The 17,024-nt window shown below is 34.7% G+C and overlaps 3 protein-coding genes across 6 annotated transcripts; all 3 read left to right on the top strand.

Annotated features, from left to right (window-relative positions):
* The first annotated feature begins 1,810 nt into the window (after positions 1-1,810).
* On the top strand, positions 1,811-6,637 carry LOC101203336 (nephrocystin-3). 2 transcript variants are annotated; one of them, XM_011656305.2, is made up of 10 exons: positions 1,811-1,969; positions 2,265-2,459; positions 2,562-2,829; positions 3,353-3,503; positions 3,568-3,790; positions 3,899-3,990; positions 4,078-4,213; positions 4,546-4,877; positions 4,983-5,235; positions 5,849-6,637. In XM_011656305.2, exons 1-9 carry the CDS (start codon positions 1,932-1,934, stop codon positions 5,231-5,233), a joined length of 1,686 nt encoding a protein of 561 aa, XP_011654607.1. In that variant the 5' UTR covers positions 1,811-1,931; the 3' UTR covers positions 5,234-5,235; positions 5,849-6,637. The 2 variants fall into 2 exon arrangements, with proteins under 2 accessions (XP_011654607.1, XP_011654608.1); XM_011656306.2 differs by having other exon boundaries at positions 5,861-6,637.
* Positions 6,638-7,574: 937 nt separating this feature from the next.
* LOC101217293 (hypothetical protein) lies at positions 7,575-10,994 on the top strand. 3 transcript variants are annotated; one of them, XM_031886084.1, is made up of 3 exons: positions 7,575-7,726; positions 8,714-9,559; positions 10,160-10,994. In XM_031886084.1, exons 2-3 carry the CDS (start codon positions 8,739-8,741, stop codon positions 10,629-10,631), a joined length of 1,293 nt encoding a protein of 430 aa, XP_031741944.1. In that variant the 5' UTR covers positions 7,575-7,726; positions 8,714-8,738; the 3' UTR covers positions 10,632-10,994. The 3 variants fall into 3 exon arrangements, with proteins under 3 accessions (XP_031741944.1, XP_031741945.1, XP_004145988.1); XM_031886085.1 differs by having other exon boundaries at positions 7,593-8,222; XM_004145940.3 differs by having other exon boundaries at positions 7,594-8,596.
* An 877-nt stretch (positions 10,995-11,871) lies between these two features.
* On the top strand, positions 11,872-16,296 carry LOC101203096 (putative aminoacrylate hydrolase RutD). Its single transcript, XM_004145885.3, has 11 exons — positions 11,872-12,120; positions 12,223-12,424; positions 12,627-12,709; positions 12,823-12,923; positions 13,247-13,342; positions 13,449-13,502; positions 14,962-15,110; positions 15,267-15,384; positions 15,485-15,572; positions 15,651-15,879; positions 15,969-16,296. The coding sequence occupies exons 1-10, from the start codon at positions 12,000-12,002 to the stop codon at positions 15,845-15,847; spliced, it is 1,209 nt and encodes a 402-aa protein (XP_004145933.1). The 5' UTR covers positions 11,872-11,999; the 3' UTR covers positions 15,848-15,879; positions 15,969-16,296.
* Positions 16,297-17,024: the final 728 nt, after the last annotated feature.

The raw sequence follows: 17,024 nt of genomic DNA on the forward strand, positions 1-17,024 counted from the left end.
TTGAAGTTTGGAAATAGTGTAATTAGGTTTCCCACTAATGGAAGCACTAAAAGGAGAGGAGAGGGTGGGGGAAGGCAAAGGCAAATGCAATGCAAGAGAAGGAGACAACTCAACACATTAAACTCTCTAAACAAAAGTTTCTAAATTTTTTAATCACTAATTTACACAAATCACTCAAACCTAAATCAATCATGATGTTTATAAGATAGTGATTGACTAATATTAAACTTAATATAAATCTCTATTTTTCTTAATGCTAATAATTACAAACTTTATTATTATTATTATTATTATTATTTTAAATCATTATTTTTTTTATCCTGTCTTAAAATTAAGCTATAATGAAAGTGATTTCATATCTAAACATTGGAATAAAAAGTTGAAACTATAAGATTTGGAGTACAAATCATTACATCAAATTACTTAACCTTGGTTTATACCAAAGTGGGTATTCTTGAAAAGTTAAATCATTATTGCACAGAGAGGATGTGTTTAATATTTGAAAGATAAGTTATACATAGCCAACAAAACAAACCATAATCTATTGTTAATTTTTTTAGTACAATCATAAAATATTGATAAATATGGGCTATCCCTTATCATAAAATCAATAATGGCATATTCAAATTAATTTGGTGCAATAATCATCCAAAGTGGTGTGTGCTGTTGAGTCCATGGATGGTTTAATTATTACAAAAAGTTTGTAAGACACATTTTGTATTCATTTGAAATTTATAAATATTCAAGTCTTGTAATTCATCTATTTCATTCTTTTATGTTTGATGATGGGGTTGAGATATGAAAGATGAATAATAGATATTGGAAACTAAATTGGAACCATTGTTTTTGTGTTGAAATGGGTTTGTGGTTGTCACTTCATACAAAAGATTAATACCCACTTTCTCTTATGCTTCTGTCATCACACACCTAACATTATATACATACATATTTTTTATTTAAGAGAAGCTAAAACTATACTTGACATCATAATTTATCACCATTAACTAACAACAAGTTAACTTTGTTGACAAACTTCTCCATAGATTTCTTTAAGAAGAGAAATATTGCCTTTTATTTGCTTAATTCCCACATCCTCTATGGGTCTATTTTCTTTAAATACTAACTTTACCAAAAACTATATAAATGTAATTTTACATTGATTACAAGGTATTAAAAACAAAATTTGATTCATGCATGTGACCAAGGTCATTGAGTAGACTCATAAACAAAACTATAGACTTAATCTATAACAACATGCTATATTTGTCATCCTTAACTTAACTTAACAAGTTGCCTCATGGATCCAATTTTTAGTCTATTTGAATCGTATTATAGAATTTTGGATGGACAACATAATAATTTAACGAAATCTTCCATCTAAATAAAGGCAAAAAGTTTATGGATAAGTTTAAAGTGTTTCTATGACAACTCTTTGGTTAAAATATGAAAAACATACTAAATTATAAATAAAATAACTCCATATTTAGAAAAGTTATAATATTATTCTTGACATATCATAAACATTTCAAAATTACATTTTGAAGTAAAAATCGTTAAAATGTTATCCAAAGATTTAGACTCGAACATGGACATCATTCCAGATGAGTACCACACTGAAAGTTGATATCCAAGTGAAATACATAAACATTAGCTTAGATATCTAAGTTGATATGAAAGTTAGATTAGTTGATATTCATTTTATTTTTGTGTCCTTGGTGTTCTTGGAGTTTCCCTAATGGGCTAGAACTTACGAGGTATGGGCTTGGGCCTCATGGACGAAAAGGCCCAAATAATGGTTATGAACTTATGGGTAACTCGTCAGGTCAAATCGCGCTTCACCGAGAGTACATCGTCCTCTCCTTCATCAAGCTATATCGTTTCATCGCGAGCTGAGAAGAGCTTTTGTTACTGTAGCTCCTCAACTCTCTTCAATGGCCACTTTCCTTCTTCTCTCTTCTCCATCTTACAGGTTTTTTTTTCTTTTCATGGTTGTCTTTGTTTACCAGTTCATTTTTTTGATTATGCGAACTCTGACTTCTGAATTGAATTAGTGCAGTTTATCAGTTGTGTTTTTGCTTCTCTTCGTTTATTTGTCGAAATTGGGATGCTGTTAATTGTGTAGAATATCAATCCTTAGGAGTTTGGTTTACAGGGTAGCTACTGTCTGTTGCATTTGTTTTAAACTCAGTATATGTATCCACTTCTGTAAAATATATATGCTCTATGCAGTTTTAGGATGAGTGAAATCTGTTTTTTCCGTGCAGTCATTGCATTTGCAAAAGGGCATCAATCACATGCTCCTCAGTTTGCCTTCAGAAATGTAATATCAAGCTTTATGCGGTACCTGTTGGAGCTTTTTCTTGCCTCTCTGCATCAACACCTTCTGCTTCAAGTAGAGCTGCTTTTGGGGCTGAAAGGAAGCACGTTTCTTCTGCGTTCACTCCAATTGGGTATCAAAGGTTGGGACCAAATTTTGTAAATTTCTTGATGTAAGTGTCAAGAATTGTCCGTCTATTATATCCAGATGAAAAATTGAACCACGGTTGTTTACTCTTTACTAGGTCTGATCACATGCACTACCGTACTGATTGTAACACGGTGGCTGAATTTGAAGTTCAGTTGGAAGAATTACTCAATGAAGTCAGAACGTTGACCATGAGCGGGAGGAAGAGTGATGCTGTAGAGCTACTTCAAGCTAATTATGAAGCTGTAAAAGAACAAATGGAATCAGGCGCCGTTGGCATTGAACAAGCTGCTGTTCTTGACATCGTGGCTTTGGGGTATTTAACTGTTGGAGACTTGAAGTTTGTTGCTTCTGTGTTGGATATAGTAACTTCTTTTTCCCTTATCATTCGTACAGTAATTGATTTGGAAACTTTAGTGCTCCTCAATTTTGTGCAACAACGGTTGTACTTCCATGACTCGAGGATTTTATTTTTCTGTTTAGGTTATGATCTAGCCTTCATGTGGTAAAATATTAATTCAATTACCTAGAAAATGGCATTAGTTATTTGGAGTTGCCCATGCTGGGTTGACTTTATGATAGCCGGAATGTAGACCAGGTCAGGAGTCAGGACCATGGACATTATTCGAGCATGTCAGGGCCTTATTCTTGCCTAAAGACAAGTGGAGATGGTCATCTAGCAATCTAGTCACATTTTTTAGGCGATTTTGGAGTAATAATGAAGTAGCTTAGAGCTTAAAAATTATACGAGCATGTCTGGGCCTTAGTCTTATGCTCCAAAAGTATCCCATGCTTATACAGCCAAAGTTTCAGTTGGTCGATCTTGTAGACTCACTTCGGTTTAAGTGAGATTCATTTCCTTCTTCTAATGGATTTTCCTTCATGCAGTTGAACAAGGTTGTTGACAGTCTGACAGACGGTGAACCCTTTCTGGATTCAGTGCTTCTGCATATGGGGAGCATGTACTCAACCTTAAAAAAGTTTGAGAAATCAATATCTGTGTACAAGAGAGCAATTGATATCATGGAGAAAAAATTTGGTACGGGAGCTATAATTTGTTTTTCTATTCCTCTCTAAACCGTCTTACAATAAAACCCTTGCAGGAGAAGACAGTAGCTTTCTTATCACTCCAATTTTAGGGATGGCTAAAGTTCTTGGTACCATTGGAAGAGCTGGAAAGGCAGTAGAGTGCTACAATCGTGCAATTTCACTTCTGGAATCAAGCAGAGGCTTTGAGAACGAGGATTTGGTTATACCTTTGATTAGTCTGGGCAATCTTATGCTCAAAGAAGGAAAAGGCAAGGATGCAGAAACATGTTTTGCAAGGTATTCTCTCTCTCTCTCTCTCTCTCTCTCTCTCTCTCTATCTATCTATCTATCTATCTATCTATCTCTTGCTTTGGACTATTCACTTACTTTCATGGCCCCATTTAGGATTGTGAACATATATGAAAAGTTATATGGAGAGAAAAATGGAAAAGTCGGAATGGCTATGTATTCTCTGGCTAATGCAAAATGTGCAAGAGGTAACTTTGGTCGCTTGTGTCATCTTTTTTATTTTTATTCACTAGCTAAAATTTTCATTTGCAAAATACTTTTCCACTCGTTCATAGGGGAAGCAGACGAAGCTGTTACCTTATGTAGAAGAGCTTTGGAGATTATCAAGGATTCAAATGATATTGCTTTAGATGACAGCACCATTGAGAAGATGAGGATTGATTTGGCAGAACTATTGCATGTTCTAGGAAGGTATTGTCATACACACACTTATGTTGGGATTTGTTTTTTAAAAAAATACTGTTGGTGTTTGAAGCTTGTCACTATTGATAGAGCCCAAGTTACTGGAATATATTGAAATATATCAAATAGAAAAACTATAAAAACTCCCAAGTAATGAAGGTACTTGACCCTCCTTAAACCAATTGCCTGCCTTCCTCTTATCCCACTCATATATTAATTCCTAGGTTAATAATTAACACGCTTTTATTATTCCAATGATGTTCCTAGCCTCCCAAGAGCATTCCCGAGCTCTTTCTTTTACCACCAGTATTCATGAGTTCCTAAAATTTGGTTTAATACAGAGCGAATGAAGGCAGAGAACTTCTAGAAGAGTGTTTGTTGATCAATGAAAGGTTGAAAGGAAAAGAGCATCCCAGTTCAGTGAAGCACCTTGTAAACCTTGCCGCTTCTTATTCACGGTCAAAGAATTATGTGGAGGCTGAGCGTTTGTTGCGAATTGGATTGGATATTATGATAAAGGCAGTGGGATCTGATGATCAATCAATTACAGTCCCAATGTTGAATCTTGCTGTCACTCTTTACAATCTAAAACAGGACAATGATGCTGAGCAACTTGCGCTTGAAGTCTTGCGAATAAGGGAAAATGCTTTTGGAAAAGATTCACTTCCTGTTGGTGAGAATTGATGCTTGCTTATATTTGTACTCAATAGATAATGACGTGTATATCACTTGTTCTGTCACTTCACATGAGCTCCTCGTTCTGCTGAACTGGACGCAGGTGAAGCTCTAGATTGTTTGGTTTCGATTCAGAGCAGGCTAGGGAAGGATGAAAGTGAGCTACTGAAGCTGCTGAAGAGAATTCTTACAATCCAGGAGAAAGAGTTCGGGGAAGATGGTAAAGAGGTCATCGACACCCTCAAGAAAATAGTCTTCTGCATGGACAAACTGGGAATGAAAGATGAGAAATTTCTACTTCAAAAACGACTATCCATGCTGCGGATGAAATTCAAGAACCAGATGCGATACTAAAGGTATTTATCATTCATCTTTCTTAATCTTGTGATCTATATTTTCCTTTTCTCGAGATAATGATAAAGCTTCTGGATTAATTGTTTAGATAGATTTATATAATGTTCCTGAACTTTAAAAGAGGTCTAAATACACGTCTCCATCTCTAAATGATGATTCTATGTGATAAATATATTTGATACCTTGCTTAAAATAACAATTGAATGTTGTCAGTGCATGACAACGTTATATTTTTTGAAAATTATATTTTTCTTTAATTTCTTAAAGTAATATTTTTCTCTTATTTTGCCTCCCCCTCCCCCTGCGGCCATCGTGGCTGCTGCCCCATCTCTCTCTCTCTCTCTTTTCCTTTCTTCTCTTTCTCATCATTTCTCTCCTTCCCCACAAATAACAAAAAGGAAATGTGACGAACCAACGTTTTAGAACCTATAACTGGAGTCAATTCATTACATCATACATGACATTTCCAATATAAAACCTCCACTTATACTTTGCATGGCAAGGTATGTCTTATCCGTAAAATGTTTTGGTAGAACATTGTGCATAAAAGTATTTGTTTAGCTTGATGGACCAGTAGCTTTATTATTGCTTGTTCATTGACTTGTTGAAATATAGTTATGTGTACAGGCTATGGTGCCACACAAAATAGGTTCAACTCAATCTAGATGAGGTAGGCCCGCTAGAGGCTAGCCAGTACTAGGGTCACTGGAACAACCACTCGAGCCAAGGGTTCCCACCAGTGGTCCAACCACCATTGAATCTACTCGGTAACCTGATTGAATTTCCCTCTTCAACTTTTACTGCCGTCGTGATGGAGAGAATGCAATCATAGTTAAATAAAAGTCAACAAAACATGTGAGAGGAAGCGACAGTCCTGAGATTTCAGAAAGTACAACTTAAAGTATTGACGACGAGTCACTAATTGTCGTTGATAGAACTCTCAACGTTATACGAAATGCCTTAAAAGAGTGTCAGATATTGCAGTGTTGATGGAATTGGACAATGCTTATATATGGTGGGAGTCTGTTGAGAAGTTGATCGACACCAGCGAAGGCATCTTGACTTGGTCACAGTTCAAGGAAGCCTTCAACCTGCAGAGCTTAGTGTTACAAAGTTCTTCAACTTTAAATGGGTGAATTGATTGGTCGATGAGTATGAAATAAAATTCAACAATTGCCACAAAAAGAGTCTGAAGGACCTTTTGGAACTATTTGTAAAGTTACTGATCAAAATTTCAATATTTGGAAATTATAGGGATCAGATAAGAACTTCAAGATTTGACCAAAAGTGATATATTCATGAATTTATTACTCAAAGAAAAATATGAAAACTTCAAAGAGTAGTGAAGAAGAATATAGCTTTGTTTGGTTGCCCAAGAATCTTAAGGTGACACAACGCTCCATATTCAACGCCTACCAAAGATTTCCACTCTTATAAATATATAATTTTGTCACATCAATCATACTTTATTAATCCTTCAATTTCAAATATTATATTTCTCATATTAAGAAAAGTTAGTGTTATGTTACCAAATTCTTATTTCTTTCGACTCTTTTAAACTTACCAACTTTCTGCCAAATACACTCGAAACTCAAAAGATAAATACCGTAACAAGAAATTCATTGACCAATTAAATTGTAAAACTAAACATTTCCACAAACAAAAAGATAACGATGCTATACAATAACTTGTCAATAAATTTCAACTATTTCTTTATTTGACAACTTTTAAAAATTTTAGTTTAAATTACTAAGTTTAGCATTATTATTATTTTTTTCTCTCTTCTTGTTTTTCTAATTTAAAAAAAAAAACCTCCTAAAATAACTTTTTGGATATAAGTATTGTGAAAAATTGTTCAAGTTTTATTTTTACAATTTCATGATATTTGAAAATGACCAACATATACTCTTAACACTACTTCACGTTTTTATGATCATCACCGTCATAAATCACCACCACTTCTTACCATCATTGTTAGGACCACAAATGACCCGACCTTCTATGACTATCTATTGTTAACAAATTATTATAATACAGTCGTTCATCACTCGTTTGTATTATATGAAAATTTGAAACTATTAATTTATTGGAAAAAAAAAAGAAAAAGGAGGATTTTACTTTTAAACAATTTAAGAAGTGTTTTAAAAGGAAATACAATAATCTGTTTTCACAAGCAATCCAATTCCAAACTCAACCAAAATTTAAAAAAAAAACCTATATTTTCCTATAATGTTTAACTAAGTGGCGTTTGGGTTTCTTCCTCATTTGTTTGTTTATCATTTTTTTTTCATTAGAATTTGGTTTTGAAAAAGTATGCTTTTGAAAATTTGAATATAACCATTACAGTTGACATCGCTGTAATGGCATGTTAGTAGTTCTTCTATATTCTAATGTAATCCCTACGATTCCAACAATAAAACTCATTTTCCTCTCTGTTTCCCTTTCACGTCTCCGCCATTCTCTCCCTCTCAAACCCTTTTCTTCTTTTCCACGGTAATCTTCTCCCTCTTATGTCCTTTTTCTTCTTCATTTTCCATCTAAACTTTCTATTTAGAATCTTTTGATCGCCTTTGCTCTGCCAAGTTTATTTACTTGCTCACTTCATCTTCTGGGTAGACTTTCGATTTTTAGGTTTAAATTTGCAACTGGGTGTTGCTCCTCATCTGGGAATACGTCTGAATTTTGCCATCTTTCTTTCTTTTTTTTTTTTTTTGAATTCTCTCTTCTTGTTATCTGGGGTTGTTTACAATCGAAGCAAATTATGTAGAATTCCCTCCGTGTTGTACTGATCGTTTCGAAATGGTACTGGATACCAATTTTCAGAACTATCTGTTTCTTGATTGATATCCTTTTGCTGGGATTAATCATACCCATTTTTTTCTTCCAATTCTTATAAATATGCGGTTAAAGCTATAAAGCAAATCAGCTTCCTCAGCCTTAGCCCTTTTCGAGGTTCATGAAGTGAAAGACCGTATTTTGGACCATTGAGGTTTGATTTTTTAGCTCATTTCTTTCAAATATTCCAAACAATGCCAGGAATGAACTGAAATTGTTTTTTTTTCTCCACAACACACTCGTCCAATAAGTTAGCTGCTTATACGTGTGATCATATCGTATTCATCTGTTCATAAGGTTCTCTTTAGCTAGAATTTGCTTTCGGAACTATTACACTACGGACATGAGGAAAATGTTGTGCAAAAGGATGGTCTTAAATTTTTGAAAGGGGTAAAAAGAATCAGTTCAGAACCATTTAGAGTTTTCCCATCTTTTTGTTCAAGTGCTTGCTATGGAGCTCTGGATGTGGACATTTCATTACATGAGCTAGAAAGCCTAGTTTTGGCTATCTGTCTGAACCAAGCTTTGGTATTGATTTCTAAATTAATACATGATTATTGCTTTTACTTTCTGTTTTTAGCTGATTATTGCTTTTGCTGGGGTATTGAATTTAATGTCTAACTACTAGTTGTCTTTCATCTGTAGACTAACAGTCGTGGATATTTGAGTAATGGCTGCAGCAGAAGCAAATCCACGAAAGCATTTGGAAAACCACTTCACTGCCCAAGATGATGGTTACAGAGATTCAAAATTATCAACTCCATCGTTTTCCTTAAATTCAGAACGTAATGCTGCATCTGATCATAGAGCACATGGGTATAATTCTCCATCTAAACCTGCTCATATCCCAACATCTTATCAGTTGAAGTCAGATAAGCAACCCGATTTTCAGCATCAAAAGGGTTTTGCAGTAGGATGGGCAAAAACTTTGCATGCTGGAGTGGATAATTCAAGTGTCCGGATTGTAAGTAAAGCAACTGTATCTGTTGAAAGGCATCAAAACATAGAAGAACTTGAACATCGAGTTTGCAAGAGTTATGTTACCACTGAGGCTGTGAGCAACAATGAATCTGTAAACACGACTAAGAAAACAGACTGCATTGATGAGTTCCATTACATAGAAGATCATTTTGACAATCAGATCTCCGAGCAAGGAGATAAGGTTTCTCTTGATTTGGAGTCGCATTGGATTGGCATTGAGAAGACTAAGCCATGGTGGCGTTCTGCTAGTAAAGATGAGTTGGCTTCCTTGGTTGCTAGGAAATCACTTGAAAACGTGCAAAATTGTGATCTTCCTCAACCACGAACCAAACACCAGAGCAAAAATGAACTAACCTGTTTTGAGTGTTTTGATCAAGATTGCTTTCTCAATTCACCGTTTACTGAGATGCAATTATCTAGTTTGAATGGATATAACCGGGACATACATCCTTCAGGTGGCATGGGTGTCGGTAGTATAGGTCACTCGCTGCGTCATCAAGATCATTTCAGGTATTGTTCGAGTACAAATTCTGCATATTTAAACTGTCTATTTAATGGCATGATTTTAAGAATAAGTAATCAATCTGTTTTACCATTGGAAAGCTTTCCACCGTCCTTTTTAGCCTTCTATTTCTTTGAAAATGGAATCTAAGATTTTGAAGTTTAGATGGAATGAATTGGTGGTTGGATAACGTGGTGTTGATTATTATTTGGATATGAACTGTGTGAAAGAAAGAACAGTAAAAATCATGTGTCAAACGATGCAATCTTGTGTTGGTATGCTAGGGTATCCAGGACTGCAAAGCCAAGAGAGACTAACAATTGAGATTTCAAAAATCCATATAGAGTAACATATAGGAAATCAAAACCATGAAATACTCTGCCTGCGAGTATTCTAAACAATTAATTATATGAAACATGCTCTCTTAAGCTGTAGGGTCAATATGCATCTTTCTCCTTGTAGTATCTCCATTATCCTTTTTCTCTTTACGAATGTGGTTGCTCTTCTATTCTCCTATTTCCTCTTCTCCTTGTTCATCAGTTGTGTTTGAAAAGTTTGGTTGATTATCAAGCAATAAAAAAATAACTATCTGTATTCTGTAATAACAGCATTAGCAGAACTGATAATGAAGAAAACAACTCGAGTATTATTTCAAATCTGAATTCTAGCAAAGCACAATTGTTGGAAGCACTATGCCATTCACAAACTCGAGCAAGGGAGGCTGAGAAAGCGGCACAAGAAGCAGATACAGAGAAGAAGCACATTGTCTCACTCTTTCTCAGACAAGCCACCCAACTTTTTGCTTATAAGCAGTGGTTCCAGTTACTGCAATTACAGAACATTTGCCTTCAACTTAGGAACAAAGATCAACCAATCACTGGTCTGTTCTCAGATGCCTTGCCTTGGGACCCATGTAAAGGCAATCAGTTCAATAAACCTAGAAACAGAAGGAAGAAAAGGGACCGAGACCATCGTAAATTTACAATGTATGACATTGCTTTCGCCGTGGGATTGAGTCTTGCTGGTGCCAGTTTGCTCCTCGGATGGACTACAGGTTGGTTGGTTCCTCCTATGTTTTGAGTTGGTGAACATCTCAAACTAGCAGGTTCTCTGTGGTTCACTTTGGTATTCCCTGGTCAAGGCAAGGATAATATCATCTTTTCACTTCTCAAAATCAAACTTTTGTAAATATGTAGAGCCTTTGTATGTGTTCATACTTCACCAACACTTGGTAAAACTCTAATTTGTATACAAAATACATGTAAAAGTTATGTTACAAAATGGTGTTTAGGCAGGTTTTGCATCTGAGTTATTTGTCTCCTTCAAACCTCTCTTTTGTGTCTGAAAAGTTGAATATGTCCCATCTTGTTCAATGGATAGAATTTGTGCAGCTTCTAATCAGGAGGCAGTAATAAACTTATTTCAGCTGTTTAGTCTTCTTTCTAACCGCTTTGCTTTTATCCATTTGACATCCACTAAGTGAGAGATATCTTTCCTACCTTGTTTGTATAAAGTTCATGAAGTTTCTTGATTTCTTCAATGTTGTATCTTAAATATACTCCTAAAAAAGTAAAATATGAAACATTAAAATCAAAACCAATGTATCCATCCGAGAGTGATTGGAAGTTCTAATGAAGTTTACAGAAACACACGTTGCACTTAACTTTAGTTCATACAATAATGCAAGTTAACTCGAATTTAAATTTATTTAATGAAACGGGAGTTGACCTTTAATGTTAAGTAAATAAGTTCTGCTCTCCAAATATCTTGTGTGAAATATATATACACACTTGGTGGAATATGAACTTTTTTATGCACTTTTTCCTTTTTTATGGCTTATTTCACCCAAATTTTAAAAATATATTCACATATTGTGTTTTTTCATGAAAATAATAACTATTATTATCATTTAGTCAATTTTGATAAAAATTAACCAATTTAAGATTTATTAAAAGTAAATAAACTTAATTGAACATTTAAAAATACATCACTATCCATCAAAACCTGGATTTCATATTCACATCTTTTAATTTATACAAAATAAGCTACAGAACAAGTTACACAAACTTAAAAAATAGGGACCAAAATATTATTTCAACCAAACAATGATAAAAAGTTCTAGTAGATAGAAAAAGAAAATTAAAACTAAAAAAAACTATAAAATTTGATTGACTTTTTATATTTTGGAGATAGTTTTAATTTTTTTTTTCTATATTTGAAAAAAAAATGTTATAGTAATAATAATAAAATAATGATTGGAAAGAAAGGTGTGGCAATGTTTTTGTTTGATTAGCGAACATGCTGTTCAATATACGTCTGCCGCGTGGTGGCGCCAACCACTCAATACCCCTTTCGCTGTTTATCAAAACCCAATTCCCAAAATCCCAAAATCCCCAATTCACCATTACCCATTAAAATCTTCTTCTTCTTCTTCTTCAGCTTCAAACCATGCCCTTCATCGAGGTAAACACCAGCTCCACCGCTGCAGAGGACGTCAAAATCAACTCTGCAATCAAAATTTTCTACAGAACTTACGGACGTGGCTCCACCAAGGTCCTTCTTATCATAGGTCTCTTCAACATTTTCTATTTTCTGTGTTTTCCCATTTCACTTTACCTTTTTTGGTATTCGATTCTGATGGTTCTGATATGGACGACTTGATGATGGGTAGGATTGGCCGGAACCCACGATTCATGGGGCCCCCAAATCAAAGGGCTCACAGGGACCGATGTTCCCAATGACGACGGTGATCGGAATGCTGCCCATGTCGGCGAAGAACCCACCTTCGAGGATGGTGGTGGGATTGAGGTTTGTGCATTTGATAATCGGGGAATGGGTAGGAGCTCTGTCCCCACCAAAAAATCTGAATATACGTGAGTTCCACCCACATTCGTTTGTTTGTGAATCACTTTTCTTTATATCTCTTATAAATTTATTGCAATTTTGGGGATTCAGTTCAAAATTCTTCTTTGTTGGGTTTCATTTTTATTTTTGTTTCATGGTCCAGAAGAAGCGATTAGACAAAGAACACTTGCAATTAGTTTGTAATCAGTTTTTCTTATCTTGGTTGTGCAGAACAAAGATAATGGCCAAGGATGCCATTGCCTTATTGGATCATTTGGGGTGGGAAAAGGCCCATATTTTTGGTCATTCCATGGGTGAGTGAGTTCTTAACTCTGCTAAAGGACTTCTGAACGAGAAATAGTAAAAGCAGTACCTTCTTGTTGTTATCAGTTCTTTATTCTCACATGGCATCTGGTTATCAATATAGGAGGTATGATAGCTTGCAAATTAGGAGCTATGGCGCCTGAAAGAGTCAAGTCGCTGGCCATGCTCAATGTAACCGGTGGAGGTTTTCAATGTTGCCCCAAGGTATCTGAATAAAATATTTAGTGCTTGTATTTTTTCATATTAAAAAAAAACGAAAATATTCAGTGCTGCCACTCTGAGCTGTTTATTTGCTATATAATCTTCAGGAAAATATCTTATTGCTGCTAGCATATTTTTCATTCGTTTTAGGGTCTATCTATTTTATGAAACATAAAAAAGATAATAAATTGCTACTAGTTCTAAGTTGGTGAAGATGAGGCTTAGAGCGTGAATTTAATATAAAAGGTCATTGATTGAACTCGGTTGTGGTTGAGCTATTTCTTAAGGTCTAATGCTGATGCCTTTCTTCTCACTCTTTCTTGTAGCTCGATAGGCAAACGTTTGACATTGCAGTCAGATTCATGAAGGCGAAGACTCCTGAACAAAGGGCCAGTGTCGATTTAGATACCCACTATTCAAAGGTAAAGTTAATCTTGACGCTATCTTATGTTATCTTCAATACCTTGTGAATTGAAACACGTACACTGAATGTTCTCATGAGAAATATTATTGTATCTTATTGTGCAGGAATATCTTGAGGAGTATGTTGGATTTGAAAAAAGAAGAACATTATTGTATCGGGTATGTATGATGGATGGATCCTTAACTGGCTTTTGTAGACTCAGATGGATTTTGGCTCTCCTATCTTTTCATTAAACCACCCCATTACGTCTCCCTCTTTTCAAACCACCCTCTCCTCCCGAGACCTCCCAAAAAATGAAAATAGAAACACTAAGTTAATTATTTCTATGGCTTCAGAAGCTTACTAATGGTGCTGAAACTGGTTTGAAAGGTAGCTACACTACCATGTTGAGTTGTATTTTTTCTCTGTCAACCAGTTAATTCTACCATCACTAGTTGCTTTGAATTCAAGTCTTTAAGATTGCTTGGAATTGTACAGCATCCCATCTCAAAGATAAACATACTTTTCAACTATTCAGAGCTATAACTACGTACATAGAAATACAATGCTTATATAACTGTTTCGAAGATTTTAGTCTTACTTGAAAGTAAACCATGATATTAAGTTATTGACTAACAAAGAGCCAAATGTTTCGAGCAATGGCCGCTGCTTATGGAAGCTAACCATGAAGGAAAAGGACTCAAACATCCCGAGCCCTCTCAAAACAAACTTCTTTTGAACTTCCTTATGAAAATAGCTTTAACAAAAAGTAATCAGTTACACCAAAAACTGGTGTCAGTTGTAATGAAACCTGTTTGAGAAAGGTCCACCTTCTTCTCTTATTTGGCATCGCATTGGTAGTTATGCTCTTGAGTCTCAACTTCTGAGTGTAAATAATCCCGTCCCATATAGCTAGCTAATAGTTTGTGAGATTTTTCAAAGTCATTAAATGACATTTAAACTAGCATGTTTAAACGTATGTGGAGATGGGTCTCTGCCAAAATGGATGAGTTTCGTTGAAACCATGCGCTCATATTGAGAGACATCTTAGGCCTTGTATGGTAACTATTTGACTTTTGAGAAGTAAGCTCGTTTCCTCTCATTATTTTTTACAATGGTTTGTATCTTTTTTAAATATAATAGTTGATTGAAGTCTTAGCCAAATTCCAAAAACGTAACAAATTTCTAAAACTACTTTTTTAGTTTTCAGATTTTGACATAGAAAACATTGGTAAAAGTAAACAAAGCAAAAAATTTAGAGATGTAGGGGCGTTTGTAGATTTAATTTTCAAAAACTAAAAACCAGAAACCAAATGGTTACCTAACGGGACCCTAATGTTTGGAAAACTTGTCTAGAGTTGTCTATGACACCATCCATTTGTTGATTGTTCACTGTATCTCTATCAACTTTTTTCCTGTGGACAGAATTTTGGTTCCTTGGTCTTAGAATTTTAGTTTTTCCCAAAGTCCTTCACTAATTGGATTCGGGTGGATATTTTAACCTTTTATCTCGAAGAAGAGGGGTGGGATCCAACCATTGAGCAGTTAACTTTTTCTCTAGTTTATAGCATAACATTTGCACATAGATTAACAAATACAGATTTAGTGTCATATTCAACTTGAAACAATTATTTGCAGGAATATGTTGAAGGTATATCAGCAACGGGAATGCAATCTAATGATGGTTTTGCGGGTCAAGTCAATGCATGCTGGACGCATCAAGTGACAAGAAAAGACATTGAATGCCTTCAGTCTGCTGGATTTCTTGTATCAGTCATTCATGGCAGGTAACCAATCACTTCTGGTAATGGTATGAAATGATGACTGGCATCCAAATCTGCAAATATTATGCAAATAAACAAATTTGTTTCACCTACCATATATCGCATAAAGATATTTTTACTTTGTCATTGATTGATGACTTATTTGTTTACAACGACCAGGCACGATGTTATTGCTCAGATGTATTATGCTAGAAGACTTGCCGAAAAGCTGTATCCTGTTGCTAGAATGGTAGATCTCCATGGAGGTCATCTAGTCAGTCGAGAGAGAACCGAAGAGGTGTATTATTTTCACCACAATCGATCTAAATATCGTTTTTCACTATGTCTAGTTGACAACAGAAACTGATGAGATAAGTTTGTTTTCTATGAAAATTTAGGTAAATCAAGCTCTTCTTGACTTAATCAAAGCCTCAGAAACAAAGATGAGTCCACATGATTGGACAAACTTGCCAAAGAAAAGCTCATGTGAGTGTTTTTCTTTTAGTATTCCTCTGTTTCTCTTTGGTTCTTGGGAAATGCTGAAAAATACTTTCTTCCTAACAGGGTGGATGGAGGAGAGAATGGCTTTTGTAACAATGAAGACTGAAGGAGGAAGCAGTATCTCCTCCAAACCTTTCTTGTTAGAGAAACTCCATCTTTTCTTCTTGTATTTCTTTGGTCTGATTCTTTTGATTTTCGGGCATCTCCGGAACACCATCAAAAGTTTGAAACCCACCCGAGTTGGAGCCACCCTTACGTGAATAAACATTCCAAAGACCCTAAATTTTTACAGGTGAGTTATCTGAATATCCTCTACTTTCATTGAACTCAAACCAAAACAGAGAAGTGTATAAGTTGGTTTTTGCTTCAACTTTGTTGCAGAGTCTTTCATTTTTGCTATGTGATGGGCAATGCTCCAACCGTCAAAGTGAAGTTGGGGAATGAGTTCTCTTCTAATATTGAGAACTTTTAAGATCAACAAAAGAGAGGGAAATCAGCATAAGGCCAATTGTTATAGGCTGATATACCCTTCCCTATTGAGTAAATTGTAATATAACACATTGGAACTGTTAATTATATATACCCTTTCTTTATAATCTATTAAAAAAAAAAGTTTATATTACGTACTTAACTGCTTATTATTCTGGACTGAACTTTTATATTATGAATTGTAATATGCTTTTAAAAGAAAATTATACCATTGAAAGTTCACCATCTATGTCATCGTTTCTTTTTTCTTTTTTGTTAAATACAAATAAAAAAAAGTACTATATCCTTTTTCATTAATTCTACAATACCTTATAGAAGGATGGAGACTTTCTAAAGAAAAAAAAATAGAATTCACATATGCACAAGCATTTCTTAAGAATATACTTATCTCACAAGAATTCACATTATGATATCATTTCTTATGTTATTTCTCAGAGAAGCATAAAAATATTTAACCACATATAACAGGAAAGAAATGGATAAAGAGTTGTGAAACAAAGCTATATAGCTTAATAAATTAGAATTTTTGCACAATATATAAAAACACTATTATTCTGTTTCCAAGCAAGGATTGTAATGAACCATAGTTTATGCAAGAAAAGGAAGAAAAAAAAGAAGTGATGAAGAAAACAAGAGAAGAGAGAGGAAACAGTAGCAAAATCCATCGAAGAAATTGGTCATAACTATAATAATTAAAAAGAATGGAAAAAGAGAAAGAGAGAAAGAGAGAGAGAGAAGAGATAGGTGCCTGGAAAGTTGTGTTCATAAGCTGCATCTTTTCTTCATAAGAAAGGAAACTAAAAGAATCAAAGAAGAATACAATACAACAAACCACCTAGCTTTTAAACATATATATATATATGATATAAACCCATAAGTTTAAATGAACACACACACACCATTGTCTATTATATGCTTTTGGAATATCCCAATATGCCTTTATCAATA

Source organism: Cucumis sativus, chromosome 5, assembly GCF_000004075.3.
Source record: "Cucumis sativus cultivar 9930 chromosome 5, Cucumber_9930_V3, whole genome shotgun sequence".
In the NCBI taxonomy this organism is placed as follows: domain Eukaryota; kingdom Viridiplantae; phylum Streptophyta; class Magnoliopsida; order Cucurbitales; family Cucurbitaceae; genus Cucumis; species Cucumis sativus.